We start from the raw sequence: 17,776 nt of genomic DNA, 5'->3' as shown, positions 1-17,776 counted from the left end.
GGTTTGGTTTTGGGGGTGGGGGGGGGGAAATAGTTGTTTTGTTTTTTTTTGGTTTTTTTGGTTTTTTGGGGTGGTTTTTTTTGTGGTGTTGGGGTTTTGGTTTTTGGTGTTGGGGTGGTTTGGGTGGGGTGTGGTGTGGGGGGGGTTTTTTTTTTTTTTTTGGGGGGGTTTTTGGGGGGGGGGGGGGGGGGGGGGGGGTTTTTTTTTTGTTTTTTTTTTGTTTTGTTTGTTTGGTTTTTGGTTGTTTTGGGGCTTGATTGAGTGTTTTTGTTTTGTATTTTTTTTTTTTTTTGGGGTTTTTGGTTTTTTGGGGTTTTTAAAATCTTTAAACAGATATTAACAAATTTTTGTTACTGTATATAAAAAAAAACCAAAAACAACAGCAGTGATATCCATAGCATACCAAGAAATGTTTCAATCTGGTCCTGCTCCAGAAAACGGGGGTTAACTCCTGTTTTATAGCCATTACTGGTAACGTGAAATTGAACTGCATTCCAGTCCTCCATCAGCTGGCTGGCATTGCACCTCCCCACATTCGAAGAGCCACTGCTTCCAAAAGCCCAAAAATATAAACAGGAATGGACCCAAGGCACCCCCTCCATGACCACAACCCAATGACAAGTAGACTGAAGTCGAGAATGGCTTCATGACAAAGGGAAGAAAGCATAAACCCCGGGATCCTCCCAGCTGTATACAAACTTTCCACATGGAGAAGAGGGGGCAACCATGCAAATGAAGCTGTTGAAGATCTGAGCGCAGAACTCCCCTACGAAACTGATTTCCCCCAAAGAATGAATGGGTAACACTGAACAGAGCACGGGCAAAACTTGGGAGAACAGCTGGAAGCATGAATAGTGGGGGCTGGCTGAGACTAGCTTGTGTACATGTGGATGCCCAGAGCAATGATGGAGCACAATCGTTAGAGAATGCCAGGATGGGCCAGCTGCACTGACCATGATCTAAGAGTCTGCTCCACAGCTGTGGAGTGGGTTCGTGTTGGTGACACAGCTATGATGATGATGATAGCCTTGATTATCATAAAGAACTGTGTTGTTTTTTTTTAATTGTTAGTGAATCCAAAGTTTTAAACAATTAATTGTTATGTAAATTCCAGTACTATAGAATTGGTTATTAGTTTTAAGAACTCTACAATTTAGACAAAATTTTATTTCTTCTCCCCAACCAAATTAGGTGGGGTTTTGTCCCACACTAGTACAACTGGCAAACATTGTGGGAGATATTGGAAACAGCACCTGACCAAAACCATTGCTGACATCAAGGGGTTGCCAGATTTGCTGCCCAAGAAGAAATCGGTCAAAGGGGTGGGGTTTTTACACACTTTGTACTCTTTTTTGTGGGGCTATTGGGTTTGGGGTATTACACTCGTTTTCGGATGGAAGGTCGGGGTTTTTGACCTCCTCAGGCTAGTTGACTTTTTTGAAAAAACCTTTACTCACTTTCTCCACCTACTAGGTGTAAAATGAGTATTTTGGCCATTAACAGCTTGTCTCCCCGAAATAAATTTGTAATATCCCCAAACAGGCGTTGCCCCCGTCCTACTGTTAAATGTTGCTGTTTGGTCGGGGACCCTTGTAAAGGGGGTTTGCCCATGTTAGTGGATATTGCCCCTAAATTTTTTTTTTTTTTTATGTGCCTGCACATGAGTTTTTATTTCATGTCAAAAAATGTTTTTGAATGATTTTTTGAGAATTGTAGGTTATGAAAAACAACACAATTGTGTGGGGGCAAATTTAGAAATTAGGCAATTTTCCATCGCAAAAATTTAAACGTCAAGGTCGGAAATGTAGTTTGTTTTTTTTTGTTGTATGAATGGGAAAGTTTTTCTCAAAAAGCTAAAAACAAGCAATTTACACAATTGGGCTTTTTTATATCCAATTCATAAACCTGCCAAAACCTTACGGGGCCCTGGCAAAAAACAAAATTTAACATTTTGGGCGGGACATACCCTGTTTGGGCCTTTACAAATTTTTTAAAGGGCAGCCCGGTATCATTTTAACACGGGACAGTAAGAAAGTGAGTAAAGAGCCCTTTTCCCCAAAGGGCCCCAACAGGCCAAACGAGGGTCGAACCCCGGACCTTTTGATCCGAAAACGAGTGTCCATACCACATACACATGCTGCACAAACAATTTTTGTATGTTTGCTACATTTTTGTTTTATTTTGGGAACTTTTATTCAAACACTGGTTATGTTTTAAAAAGTACTTTAAACTTTGAAATACTTTTGCGGGTTTGGGTTTTTCCAGAGCAAGCCTTTAAAACTTATGATCAAAACTAATAGTTGACAGGAAGGGTAAGAAAACAACCCCTTATTTTTCTTCCCCCAGTCTATCAGTGAAACTGTGGCAAGGGATGAAAGATCAAGAAGATCCGTAACATCATCAGTGTAGGGATGGTGGCCAAACGCTCAGAACCTCCAGGCTACCTGACCACTTGGGACGCCTACAGAGAGATTTGGGAATCCAAAAAGGGATGTTTTTATCAGACGATACCAGAAACTCAATCCGCAGAACTCTTCTTTCGATGCTGACATTGCCAGGTGAGAAATTTGGGGGGGGGGGGGGGGGGGGGATTGAAAAATCAGTGAGGTAGAATAAGATGCTTGGTCATGTGGGGGAATATTGGGCCTACCGATTCAAAACAGTGTTATGTCATAATGATTAAGATTCTGAAAATTGAATTTATCGTCAAAATAAGAGTCTTTAGTTAAGTCCACATGTGACCCATCATACTTTTGGTATTGTGTAGGGAGGAACCAGAATCAAAAGTAAAGTTAAGATGTAGTGATCAGAAGTGTGTAATTTTAATTTTTCACTCTTACAGATTTCCGACATATCGCCACAAACTTTAAAATTTTTTCATCATAAATGTACACTTCATGAAGAATATTTACTTAAACATAGGTGTCGTACATTCAGTGAAATTTTGCTGGTTGGACGCATGGACAGTCTAATTAAATTAATTTCCTAATTAAAGCATGTAAGCTCACTCATATATCTTTAATAAATTCTATTTTTCTTCAGCATCTAAACCATCCCATCATAATATGGCTTTTAGGTGTGGTTCAAATCTTTTTCTTTTGTTTTTATTGAGAAGAATTGATAGTATCATAAAGTGCAAAAACCAAAAGTTTATATTTTTAAACCCTTTGTGACCCATCGTCTCAAAAAAGGTATTATGTCAGAATGAACCATATGCTTAAAAGTCGATGAAATGTTAAACTGGTCAAAAATAAATTGTTGGCATTAGCACCCTAAAATATAGTATCCATTCTCCTCAATAAAACATACAAACTCAACATAGGTCTGATAAATTTTTGGCTATAAATTCAATTTTCAACATCTTACCCAACCCCACTTGCCGTTTTGAGGCAAAGGGTCACATTTTAACTGTATAGGCCTTCCTACTTGCTTTTTTTTTTTATTTTTTTTGCATCACTCTGTCCCATATAATACCGTTTTTGGCGATGAGTCACTATGGCAATGTTATTAAAAGAAAAAAGGATTTACTTTAGAGATATTGATGGATCAATACCGAAAAAATCAATAGAATCTGCTTAAATCAAAAACTTTTTAAAAATCAACTTTTGCTTCAATTCAACACATTTTTGTTGGTTCCAAATTTTCTGTTCTTTATTTTAGAACAATCATTAATAAGGTTGAGATACTAAAATTGTTCCATATGATAAATTGTCTCTTCCTCTTTTTTTTATAATTTTTGTTGGATCTAAGCATATGTTTATATTATTATTATTTTTCCCAAAGTAGGGAGTGTTCAATGAGGGGAAAAAAAATACTTCTCAAAGTGCATCTTAGTTTTTGTAAAAAATTTTGTGGCCTAATGCCTAAGACAAAGACACCAAGCATTTACCCACCAACCATGCAATATTTTCTCTCCTGTTCTCATACACATTGTCCCTCTTCTCTTCCTTCTCCCGAACAATGAGGTTGCAAACAACGTGCGACACAGGAGACCATATTGAACATCCAGTTTGTTTTGTTAGATTGCTCTCCTTGAAATACGCCATCTTGGGTCACTGCCAGGAGTGGCAGAATAAGTTCACTACTCTGCTCAGTGAAATTGCTATCAATTCTCTAAAAGAACTCACTGAATACCTCAAAGACAATGGAAAGAGGTAAGGAATGAAGATTGTGCTAATTTTTTAATTGAGGCTTGGGCTTTGAGGCTTTGGCATTTAGCACTATATAAGAACACTTATTATTATTTATTAATTATTATCATTATTTAATTTTTAAATTTTATATTATTATTATTATTATTATTATTATTATTATTATTATTATTATTATTATTTTTATTATTATTATTATTATTTTTAAATTATATTATTATTTTTAATTATTTTTATTATTAACTATTATTATTTATTTTTTATTATTATTATTATTATTATTATTATTATTTTATTATTTTATATTATTATATTAATAGTATTTTGTTCGATTTTTTAAAAAAAAGTCAAATCACAAAATGGGGACCTTTTTAAATCCCAAATAATACAAGTAACACTCTGCTTAATAAAAACCATGAATAGGGGAAATTGATTATCATAAGATCACTCACATGGCTACATTCTGACATTGAATTCACTAACCACTACGTAGGCTTTTTGTATCCAAAGAACAGACTCGATTATAAGAGGACAGGGCGATTTATACGATGAAAATAGTCAGTCCATAAAAATAATAAAATCTGGCAACCCTACTTCAGCAACAAACTCTAGCAACTAATATGGTTTAATATTAAATCATTGTGCGGCTATGTGGTCTAGTGGTATGACAACTCGCTTTCGGATCGGAAGGTCCTGGGTTCGAGCCTCACTCGCTCGGCGCATAGTTGAGTCCCTTTGGGGAAGGGTCTTTACTCCATTCTCTCACCGTACTCGGGTTTAAAATGAGTACCTGGCCGTTAAGAGCGTTGTCCTGTCCCCCAAAAAATTTTTAATTCACCTACAGCGTCATGTCTCGTCCTACATGTTATGTGTTGCTGTTGGCCAGGGACCCCTTGTAAAGTGCTTTGAGCATGTTTAGTGATTATTGCGCTATATAAAAGCTCACTAAAAAGTGCTCAAGTGCTTTAAAAAAGGGTCCCTGACCAACAGCAACTTAACATGTCGAAATGACACAAACGCCTGTTAGGCTATATTACAATTTTTTTTCTGACAGAGACAATGCTGTTAACGGCCAGGTACTCATTTTACACCTGAGTACGGTGAGATAATGTGAGTAAAGAGCCTTTTTCCAAGGACCCCAACTATGCGCTGAGCGGGGCTCGAACAGGACCTTACGATCCAAAAGCGAGTGTCATACCCAAACCATATAGCCACACTTTTGTAATAAAAAATTAATAAGTTTTACATTGTCATTTTTTAAAATCTGTTTTCAGAATCAGCCCAAACCTCCCAGACCTTGGACGAATTGGGGAGAGTCTTGCATTGTGGGAAAATCAACGAAGAATCGCCTACTATCCTGAAGAAATTCGCACCACTGAATGAACAGTTTGTTATTTTGGAGAAATATGAAGTGGCCATTCCTGAAGAGGTTCGTCTGGTGTTTAGAATTTCATTGCGCACCTTTTTTTAATTTCTATTGCTCTATTTTAACTCGTGCTTCTCAGAAAGTAGCATACTTTTTCCTGCCCATCAATGTTTTTTGTTTATTCATCTTAACTTAACAACCCCACTACTGCATCTCTCATTCGTCTGTAGTGTTGAATTCATCCTGTTTTGTTGATAAAGGGGAAATCCGAAACATCCATTGTATCACATTATTATTTATTAGAATATAATGTTCATAATAGTGTTATTATTTAAGTTTGGGCCAGTAGTCTTTGTGTGACTTGATGGGCTTGTAGTATGACTCTTGCCTTCAACTGTAGGTTCCTGTTTAGTTTGGCTCTCTGTGTGGTGTTTTTTGGGTCCTTGGAAAAGGCTCTATACTTAATTATTTTACGGCACTTACTCACGTGCAAATGTAACATCTGACTGGTAAAAGCATTTTCTCTGGTTTTTTAAAAATTGTAAACATCTCTCAAGCGTTATGTGTTGGTGTAAAGCACTTTGAGAACATTAAGTGGTTATTGCACTAGATATATAATTTCATTTTTTTTGTTTTTTTTGTTTTTTTGTTTGTTTTTTGTTGTTTTTGTTTTGTTTGTTTTTTTTTTTTTTCGCAATTAAGTTATTGCTTTTCTTCTTCTTTCCAACGTTAGGTGCCCAAAGATGCTACATAACTCCCAGACGAAGGGACCAATTTGAACAAATTCTCAGTGACTCGATACCATGCTTAAAAAGAATAAGGAAAGAAAAGATTAACAAATTTTTGGAAAATTGTTGGAAAAAACCAATTTTTATTTCACCACATACTCAGTTTTTTTGGGTTTTTTTTTTAGTTAGTTTGATTTGCATTTTCAAAAATACGAATTTTGCTGTATCTCATTCTTGTTAAGGTTTGGCTTTTAAAATTCAGTAGATTCAACTAATCCTTTTTTCTGATAAAACTAAAATAATAAAATCCATTTTTAACTGAAATCGCACTTTATCATAGCCATCGCACAATCTCTTATAATGAGTTTTAAAAGATCTTTGGAAAAGTAAATATACAATATTTTTTTTTTACTTCAAGAAATTCAAAATTGTTTTTCCTATTTATCGTTTGTCCTGTCTTTTTTGGTTTTGGTTTTAATAATTAATCATCTTAATGTATATAAAATTTGTGGGCTGTGTTTTTGACACTTTTTAAAATGGCAAAATATAACAATTCATAAAAAAAAGTTATTTAGCTTTATCATTATTTATCCCCCTCACAGGAACGATTCAAGACCGGACTACTCCAGCAAGCCGAAGAGTTCAAGAAGCAGCTGGAGAAAATCTTACGAGATTTCGAGACCAATGGGCCTTTCTCTGCTGGGATCACCACAGAGGATGCTCTGGCTCAGGGGAGGCTCTCAGGGCCCAGATGGGGGCCCTCAAAGAACAAGAACAGAAGATCAGGAAAGCCTCAATATCTTCAAGATCGCCAGCCCTCCAGCAAAGACTTGGAACACTGGAGAAGGTGGTCATTCTAGGACGATTGAACCAAATAAAAATTGGTTTGGTGTATTATTTTTAGGACTTAAATGTCACACAAGATTTAGCACGCAGTGACTTGCTTAGTTTTTGATCACATTTAGTGCATATTTCATTATATAAATCTTTTGATTGGGGGGGGGGGTGGGGGGGGGGGCTCCCAGCAAAGACATTGGAACGCTGGAGAAGGTGGGTCATTCTAGGGACTATTGAACCAAATAAAAGTTTGGGTTTGTTGTACTATTTTTTAATGTGAATGGTGGGCAGCGTACTCGTGGCACGGTCTTTGCTTCGTACTCGATGGGTACCGAATTTGATCACCCGCTGCTGCGATGTGTGGCCTTGAGCAAGTCACCTCGCCCAGCTCAATTTGCAGCGCGGGCACTGCAGCTAACCCCTGGTTATTCCAGTTTTTCCCTTGGAATAGACCCAAAGATAAATTTCCCCTGTGGGATGAATAAAGGGAATTATTATTTTAATTTTGCTGCTCGAAGCTCGACGTAATAAAAAACAATGTGAAATTGAATGTAAGCTTTAATTTAATTACGAAAACAGATAAAATGGACTTTCGGGTTTCCCTTTTATCAACAAATCAGGATAAATATTTCATCCTGTTTTGTTGATAAAGGGAAAATATCCTTTTTAAATTCCGTTTGCGTAATTTAAAATTTAAGCTTACATTCAATTTCACATTATTATCTATTTGTACTATTTTTAGGACTTAAATTGTCACAATTTAGCGTGCAAATTTCTCGTTTAGTGCTTTGATCCCATTTGTGTATATTGCATTTTATAAAATCTTTAGATTGTGGGGTGTGGGGGGGGGGGGGGAAGGGGGTATAATTTTACTCACTCACATTAATGATGGTAAAATATAACAGTGTTAAATTGTCTAGAATTTTTTCCAAAAAAAAAAAACTATAAACAAGAGGGGAACATGGCTTTACAGTGGTAACCCAGTATCATCCCCAATCATCGTGCCCAGCCAAAAAAAAAGGTTTTAGCAGCACACCATAAATCGGCCCTTTCTTTCTCAAACCCCCTTAAGGACTGAAAATATGGGACAAGGAGTTGAATGATGAAAGTAACAAACTTCTTGGGTGTGAAATAAAAAATTTTCCCTTTTGGTATCAAACTATGCCCCCCCGGGCCCTTTTTGTCATTTATGCCGTTTTCTCTTGCTTTTTTTTGCTTTGTCTCTTTCGTAAATTTGGGGAGATAAAAGGGGTTAAAAGTTTGACAATTTTTTTATAAAACAACAGTGGCAAGATTTTTTTTTTTTGGGGGGTTGTTTTTTGGTTTCTTTAAAAAAAAAAAAATTGGGAAAATTGTACAGTTTGGGAAATTTTCAAAAGTGAATGCAATGTTTTTTTTTAGTTTTTCCTTTTTTTTTTTTTTTTTGGGGGGTTTTGTTTTAAAAATTTTGGGGGGGGGTTTTTTTTTTCGTTTTTAAAAAAAAAAGGTTTTACAAAGGACTTGGTTTTGGTGTCTAGTCTTTTTTCCACCCCCCTTTTTAAAAGGGTTTTGATTTTTCTATAAAATTTCTCTGCCGTCTATCTGGAATTTATTTAATTTTTTTTATGTTTTTTTTGTTTTATGTTGCTGGTAAAAAAAGGGGGTTTTTAGCCTAAAAACTTTTCCCCCGGGGTTTTGGTTTTTTTGGGGTTTTTTTTTTTTTAAACGGGTTTTTTTTTTTTTTGGGGTTTTTTTTTTTTTTTTCCCGGCCCTTGGGGGGAAAATCCGACCGGGGGGGGGGAAATTTCCCCAAAAAAAGGGGAAAAAGAACTGGGCCCCCCGGGAAGGGTTTTGGGAAATTTCCCGGGGTTTTGGAAAAAGGCCGGGATGGGGGAGGGTTTCCCCCTTTTAAACCTTTTTTAAAAAATTTTTGGGAAAAAATCCCCCCGATCTCCTAAAGGGTTTAAAAAGTTGCCTCGAACTCAAAAAAAAATATAAACCATGTAAAATTTTAAATGAAAAATTAATTTTTTTAAAATACAAAAAGGGTAGAAAAAACGTTTCGGGGTTTCCCCCCTTTTTGAAAAAAAAAGGATAAAAAGGAAACACTACAATAAATTTTGAGAAATGGGGGAAGGGGATTTTTTAAGATTTTTGGGGTTTTTTTTTATTCTTTCCCGTTTGTTGATAAAGGGGAAACCCGAAAACCCCCCCTTTTTCCCCCTTTTTTGAAATTTTAAATTAAAAACTTAAAAATTTAATTTCCCCACATTGTTATTCGGGCCCAAATTTAAGGTAACGTTTGGCAAAGCCCCTTTGTTAAGGGGAAAAAATTGTTGGGGGGGAAAAATTTTTTTTCAAAAAAGATCGCCCAAATTTTTAGAAAAAAAAAAAATTTTTGGGGTTTTTTCAAACTTTTTTTTTTTTGTTTTCAAAATTTATTTTTCTTCCCCCACTTTTAAAATTTTTAAAATTTTCAAAAGAAAACAGTAAAAGGGGTTTTTGAAAAATGAGGGGGAAAAAGTTTTTAAAAAAAAAAAAAAATTTTACAAAGCAGATTCAAAAAAGAAAAAAAAAACCTTGGGAAAACGAAATTTTTTGGGTTTTTAAAAAATTTTTTTTTAAAACCAAAAACAAAAAATTTTTTAAATTTTTTTAAAATTAAAATTTGGGGAAAAAATTTTTAAATTTGGGGTTTATTTTCTTTTGGAAATTGCTTAAAATAAAATTTTAAAAATGTTTACTAGGCCCTTAAAAAGCTGGGGGGGCTTTTTTAAAAATAATAAAAAAAAATTAAAATTTTTAAAGAGCTTCAGAAAAAAAAAAATACCAAAATAAAAAACGTTTTGGGGTAAAACCCCCCTTCAGCCAAAAAACCCCAAAAAAAAATAAAAAATTTTAAAAATTTTCAAAATTTTCCCAGGAAAGACAAAAATTTTATAACCCTTAAACCCTATTATGATTATGTTTAATCATTTATAATCACACGTCAATGTCTTTCCCCTACCTTGCCCCCACGGAAAAGGTGGGAGGGGGTTGATCCCAGAAAGGGAACAAAGTGGACCATTTTCAAGAAAAACCGTTTCCCCTCGGGTTCAAGATCCTTAAAAAAAGGCCATGAGGCCTAGGCATTGGCGCGATACGGTCGGTGTCAGAGGAAAAATTTTTTTTGGGTTTTGATGTCAACGATTTTTTTAAACTGTGAATTATGATAAAACCCTTTTAAATTTGATCCATGTTTTTTTTGTTTTAAAAGAGCAATCTTTGTTTCAATTTCAATATTTGAAAAACCCTTTTAAAAAAATATTTTAAAAAGACCAACGCTTTCGTAATTTTATTTTTTTGTAAGAGAAATCATTTATTGTAATTAATAAACAGGGGTTTTTAGAAACACCTCCCTCTGGGCCCTTTTAAAGTTTATAAATCTTAAGTGTTAAGCCAGAAAAAATAGAAAAAAGGTTTAAAGGGGTACCTGAAACCGTGATCGTAAAATACAAACCCAAAGGGGTGAAAATGGAAAGGTTCGTATGGGAAAAAACCCCGAAAAAGGGACGTTTCGGGTACAAACCCTTCGTTTAGCACAACAATTCCCCAAAAAAACTGGGAAAAAAAAATTAAAAATTTTAAATGAAAAATTTTATTTTTTTTTTTTTTTTTCCCGTTTATTTGTGTTTTTGTTGTGCTGCGAAGGGTTTTTTCCCCCAAACGTCCATTGTTGTTTTGTTCCCAACGAAGCCTTTTTCCCTTTTCACCTTTCGGTTTGTAAAGGGGGTTTTTTAAACCCGAGAACAATTTAAATCGGAAAAAAATCTTTACACACATAATGCTTGAAAACAAAATGTTTTCCTTGTTGAAATATTTGATTTTAGGGAAAACCCCCGGGGGAAATGAAGTTTTATTTGTTAATGATTTCAATTACAAGTGCATGCGAAGGAAGAAGAAAAGGAACGGGTTAAAAAAGGCATACAAAGTGATTCCCAAAAAAATTTCGTCAGATTAGTTTGCTCTTATATACCATACCGATTTCTTTACAGACTGAGAGACTCGCAGTTTTGACCAAAGAAAGGGCCCCCCCCAAATCTTGAGGAAAAAACATTGGGGTTTTGGGTTTGACCCAAAATTTTCCGGGGAAAAAACAAAGACATCTTGGGGGCGGCCCCAAGGGAAATTTTGGGCCCCCGAACAGGGGGTTATGCAGGATTATTTTTGGTTTTTGGCCCATTTTTGGCTTTTGGGTTTTGTGGGATGGGCACCTCGCTTTCGGTTGGGAAGGTTTCCCGGGGGTTTGGGGCCCCCCGTTCGGCGGATGTTGAAAAACCCTTGGGGGGAAAGGGTTTTTTTACCCCCCTTTCCCCCCTTTTTTTTTTGTTTAAAAAGAGTTTTCCTGGCTTTAACAGCGTTTTTTTCTGTCCAAAAATTTTTTAAAATTTGCCCCGGGGGGGCATAAAAATTTTTTCCCACAAGTTATGTTTTGGGTGTTGGCCGGGCCCCCTTTTAAAAGGGTTTGAGCACCCCCTTTGTGGATTTTGGGTTTATTTAAAAAAACAATTTTTTTATTTTTTTTTAAAAAAAATTTTTTTTGACATTCCTTTTTATGTTGGGAAAAAAAAAAAATTGAAAAAAATTTTTGGGCAGGCCCCCGGTTTGGGGGAAAAAATTAAAATCAGAAAAAAGTTTATGAAACGTGCCGACAAAGAGGGAAAAAAAAAAATAGATGAAAAAAATTAAAACCCCCCAAAAAAACAATTTTTTCCAAACCCGGGGGGAATTTTTTTTTTTTTTTTGGTTTTTTGGGGAAATTTTTTTTTGTAACCCTTTTCCCCTTTTTGTTTTTCTGTCCCCGGGTTTTATAAAAAATTTTTTTAAGGGCTTTCCCGCAAAGGTTGGGGAGACTTTGCTTCCTTTTTGTTTTTTTTTGGTTTAAAAAATTTTTCCCCAAGTTTTCCTGGTTTTTCCCCCTTTTAATGGGGTTTTTTCTCAGGTTGTGGTTGGAAATTTTCTTAAAAAGGGGGGGTTTTTCAGGTGTGAAGCTCGCTTTAGTTTAGATTTTTTGTTTTATTTTTCTCATCAATATTTTCCATTAAAATCGGAAAACATTGGGATTATGAGTCTAGAGTTTCTCTTGTATTGGAAGAAGAGGTATAAATATTTTTCTTCTTTTTTTTTTTTTATTTTGCTCTGTTTTGTCTTGGCTGTTTTGGTTTGGTTTTTTTTTTTTTTTTTTTTGGGGGGGGGGGTTGTTATTTTTTGGGGGTTATTTTATTTATTTTTTTTTTGGGGGGGGGGCGGTTGTTGAGATCTTTTTTAACATTTTTATAAAATTAATAATGTAATATTCTCTCCTACAAACATCTTGTTTACTTTCATCTGTATTTGGACATGTCAATTTGGTACTTTACTAAAATGAGATGTATTTTATCCCTAATGCTGTTTAACCATAAAATTGAAAGAAAAAAGAAATATGAATTATGTCTTAAGGATTTGATAAGTATGTTGTATAACCTTTAAATTGAAATTGTATGAATATAAACTAAGTATTTGAGCAAAATGTTATATAATTCTAAAACTTAGAAAATGGTATGAATCATATATTACGTATTTTATCAGATTGTTGTAAAATTTCTTTAAAATTGAGAAATTGTTTAAATCTAAACATAAGTATAATGAGCAATAATATATTGAATGATCTTAAAAATTAGACAATTTATAGCATTTTTAAGTAAAACTTTAAAATTAGAAAACGAAAAATCTAAAGTCTCATATTTATCTTGCGGTTTATAGATACCTATTTATTTTTTCCAGAAAATATAGGTTTTGATTCATTTCTTTGTCCATGTTTTGTTTACATCACATCAGCCAACTGAAATAAATAACAACATTGTATCATTGATAGGGTCTGGCTGCGATTGTCGAAGCTGGGAACAAAACGAGTTGGATATTGTACCGTACAAGGACAAAGGTCATTTCAAACTCAAGTAAGTTTTGGTTGTCATAGTAAGGTTTTTCTGTTTGTTTGTTATTTTTGTTTTTTTTGGGGGGTTTTTCTTTTTTATCTTTTTCAAGAAAAATGCTGAGCTTTTTATGATGCATGAAGTCATTTTACGTCTGCCAGTTGGTCATCCCTTCATTGCAGGCATTCAAGTGCCGTCTCAACGCTCATTTTGAAACAGAAAAATACTGTTAGGGAGAGGGGGGGGGGGGGGAGGGCAGGGTCTGAAAATGTCTCAAGTTCACCCAGGATCGGTCCCTTTGCATGTGAAGCGATGGCTCTACTAATTGAGCCAGTGGACCCCCAGACCTTGATACAAGATGAGACTTTATACTGCAAGAAGGACTTGAATGCTATGCTTTTGCTCAATTTCGGCTTTGTGTATTTTTGGTATGACACTCGACTTATCGCCTGAAGATCTCTGGTTCGAGCTTCATTATAGACAGAGTAAAGTTTTGTCCCAGGAGAGGGTTCTTTACACTCATGTTTTCACCATACGTTGGTGTCAAATGAGCACTTTGTCGGAAAAAAAAAAGAAAAAGACTTTGATAGCAATTTACAGGCGTCATGTTTATTGTTGCTTTTGGCTTAAGGACCCTTTGTGTGAAATGCTCAGACCACATTTAGTGGATATTGGGCTATTATATGAATGCTCATTTTTTTTGTTGCTTTTTTTGTTTTGTTTTATTTGTTTTTCTATTTTTTTTTTTATTTTTTTTTGCAGTTGTTGTTATCAGTTTTGCTTAGTTTTGCTTGTTTGTTTTTTTTTTTGTTTTTTTTCTTATTTTCCTCATTTTGTTTTGTTTTGTTCAGTTTGTTCTGTTGTGTGTGTGTGTGTGTGTGTGTTTTTTTTTTTTTTTGTTTTGTTTATTTTTGTGGGGGTTTTTTTGGGTTTTTTTTATTAGTATTTTTATTTAATTTTTTTTTTTAGGGGGGGAGGGGGGGGGGATGCAATATCAGTTTGTTTTTGGGTTTTTTCCATTCTTCCACCAGATCGAAACAGGCTGATTTTTTGGGGATGTTTTTTTTTCTTTGTATTTTTCTTTCTTGCTTTGTTGTCTGGCACTGTTTCATAATAGTTTTTCATATTTTTTTATCTGCTCCCTAATTTCTCAATTTGATACTTACTTTCTTCCACCATTTCCTGCCAACCAATGTTTTGTTTATTCATCTTAACAACGCCACTACCACATTATCCCATTCACCCGCAGTGTTTCATTCATCCTGTTTTGTGATAAAGGGGAAACCTGAAACGTTCATTTAATCAGTTTTTGTAATTAAATTGAAGCTTACATTCAATATCAAATTGATACTTTCGTTCTCATATTATTATTGTTACTATTATTGTTATTATTATTATTATTATTATTATTATTATTATTTATTATTATTATTATTATTATTATTATTATTATTATTATTATTGTTATTATTATTATTATTATTATTATTATTATTTATTATTATTATTATTATTATTGTTATTATTATTATTATTATTATTATTATTATTATTATTATTATTATTATTATTATTAATTATATTATTATTATTATTATTATTATTGTTATTATTATTATTATTATTATTATTATTTATTGTTATTATTATTATTATTATTATTATTATTATTATTATTATTATTATTATTATTATTGTTATTATTATTATTATTATTATTATTATTATTATTATTATTATTATTATTATTATTATTATTATTGTTATTATTGTACGTATTGGTGGTATTACGATTGTGTATATTTTTTATGGTTATTAGTGGCATCAGTTTATTTTTTCGTTCCATTTACCATTTTTTTTCCATTTTCATGTATGTTGTCATCAAATTGTGTTATTTATTGGCGAAAGCCTAAGATTGAATTAACTTTGAACTTTGAACCTTATTCCACCAGAGGCACAGAGGAAATCTTCCAGGCTCTGGAGGATAACCAAGTACAGCTGTCCACTATGAAGGCATCACGATTCGTGAAGGCCTTTGAGAAGGAGGTGGATCACTGGGAGAGAACTCTCTCGCACATCATGGAGACCACGGAAATGTTGTTGACTGTGCAAAGACAGTGGATGTATTTGGAGGTGGGTGTGTGTGTGTGTGTGTGTGTTGGGTCGTGATGGTAGTAGAGGTGGTGTTGGTGATGGTGGTGGTGGTGGACGTGGCGGTGGTTCTAGTAGTGGTAGTCGTGATGGTGGTGGTGGTGGATGTGGTGGTGGTTGTAGTAGCGGTAGACCGTGGTGGGGGTGGTGGTATTGATCATGCTGTCGATGTTATTGTTGTTGTTGTTGTTGTTGTTATTAATGCTGGTGGTCGTGTTTTTGTTGTTGTTGCTGTTGTTCTTATTGTTGCCACTGTCTGTAGTCAATGTGTGTTGTTACTTTTACTATTGTTATTGTTGAAGTTATTGTTGTTATTAAGTTGTTGTTGTTGTAGTAGTTGTTGTTGTTGTTGTTCTTCTTCTTCTTCTTCTTCTTCTTCTTCTTCTTCTTCTTCTTCTTCTTCTTCTTCTTCTTCTTCTTCTTCTTCTCCTTGTTTTGTGGCATTAGAATTAAATAATTTGCTTTCGAAAAAACTGAACTTGATCATATTTTTCACACATGTTTAGATGGAGTTATTTAGGGCTCTTAAAGAGGAGATATTGGGTTCGAGAATAGGACAATGATTGAAAGGGGGGAAAAAGAGAGAGAAAGAGACACTACAAATCCAAATATGAAATTGTATCATTATATCTACCATCTCAAACACCTTTTCAGAACATCTTCCTTGGGGAAGACATCCGAAAACAACTTCCTAGAGAATCTGCTGAGTTTGACGGCATCAACAAGACGTGGAAGGAAATTATGACTCGACTCAACGGTGACAAAAATGCATTGAGGGGGACACACCCCCCTGGTCAATCGTTGGATCAACAAAAATCATCATCAGGCATCATCATCACTATAAGTCGTTGCTATTCAACATCATTATAATCATCATCATCATCATCATCATCATCATCATCATCATATCATCTCCATCAATCATCATCATCATCATTATCATCACTCATCATATCATCATCTCATCATCATCATCATCATCATCATCATCATGTCATCATCATCATCATCATCATCATCTCATCCACATCATTCATCATCATCGTCATCACCATCATTATCATCATGCAAATCATCACATCATCATCATCGATATCTCATCATACACACCATCATTATCATCATCATCATCGTCTCATCATCATCATGTCATCATCATCGTCACAATCATCGCATCATCATCATATCTACCCATCATTACATCATCACATCTCTCTCATCATCATCATCATGTCATCATCATCATCATTACCATCACTATCACTATCATCACCGTCATCATCATATCACATCATTCATTACCCATCATCATCATCTCATCATCACCATCATCATCATCATCATCATCATCATCATCATCATCATCGTCATCATCATCATCATCGTCATCACCATCATCATCATCATCATCATCATCATCACCACCGCCTACATCATCACCATCATCATCATCACCACTGCCTACATCATCACCATCATCATCATCACCACCACCTACATCACCATCATCATCATCATCATCATCACCACCACCTACATCATCATCATCATCATTATTATCATCATCACCACCGCCTACATCATCATCATCATCATCATCATCATCATCACCACCGCCTACATCATCATCATCATCATCACCACCGCCTACATCATCATCATCATCATCATTACCACCACCAACACCATCCACACCTACCACTCCCAGGCATGCTAGACCAACTCAACGACATGAACGCCAAGCTAGAGGAGATCCAGAAATCTCTAGACATGTACCTGGAGACCAAACGTCAAATCTTCCCACGATTCTACTTCCTGTCCAACGACGATCTCCTTGAGATTCTCGGTCAATCCAAGAACCCAGAAGCCATCCAGCCTCATCTCAAGAAATGTTTCGACAATATCAAATCGCTCAAGATGACAAAGGTAAAATGCTGAATTCAATCCCTCCTTTTTTTAAATGGAAAAAAAATAATTTCCCTTTTTCATTCCTCACGCTTTGACTTTCAATATTTTCTTAAATTGAGCTTTAATTTGAGCTTTATATAGCTCAATATTTCCACTAAATGTGCTCAAAGCGCTTTACAAGGGGTCCCTGGTCAACAGCAACATTTAACATGTAGGACGGGACATGCCGCCTGTTAGGCGATATTACAATTTTTCGGACAAAGACAACGCTGTTAACGGCCAGGTACTCATTTTACACCCGAGTATGGTGAGAGAATGTGAGTAAAGAACCTTTTTCAAGGACACAACTATGCGCCGAGCGCGAGGCTCGAACCCAGGACCTTCCAATCCGAAAGTGAGTGTCATATCACAAGACCACATAGTCACAGTTTTTGTTCAGGTCTCTGGTCAGGAGCTCTGTTTCTCTCTCCCCTTTCTGTTCATATTTCTCATTCTCTATCCCCACCTTTTGTTTCAACTTCATGAATGATCTCAACATGCCTGTTAAGAATACGTCATAATGATATCATTTTATCTTACTGCCCCTAGCCCAGATATCAGATTAAATTGTGCTGAAATTCCCCATTGCCCTGTGGCTGATGCTTTGGGTTATTCTAGTGTTCCCTTGTATTCTTATGACAAATTTTGAATGGAGATTTTAAAAAA

At 35.0% G+C, this 17,776-nt stretch overlaps 1 protein-coding gene across 1 annotated transcript; it reads left to right on the top strand.

Moving 5' to 3' along the window:
• Positions 1-10,053: 10,053 nt before the first annotated feature.
• LOC144962211 (dynein axonemal heavy chain 2-like) lies at positions 10,054-16,033 on the top strand. Its single transcript, XM_078895135.1, has 4 exons — positions 10,054-10,086; positions 12,918-13,036; positions 14,965-15,145; positions 15,818-16,033. The coding sequence occupies exons 1-4, from the start codon at positions 10,054-10,056 to the stop codon at positions 16,031-16,033; spliced, it is 549 nt and encodes a 182-aa protein (XP_078751261.1).
• Positions 16,034-17,776: the final 1,743 nt, after the last annotated feature.

This window comes from Berghia stephanieae, unplaced genomic scaffold (genome assembly GCF_034508935.2).
Source record: "Berghia stephanieae isolate SIO BIC M18660-M18661 unplaced genomic scaffold, UCSD_Bste_1.3 scaffold699, whole genome shotgun sequence".
Lineage (NCBI taxonomy): Eukaryota > Metazoa > Mollusca > Gastropoda > Nudibranchia > Aeolidiidae > Berghia > Berghia stephanieae.
This window is presented reverse-complemented; position numbering and strand designations above follow the sequence as displayed.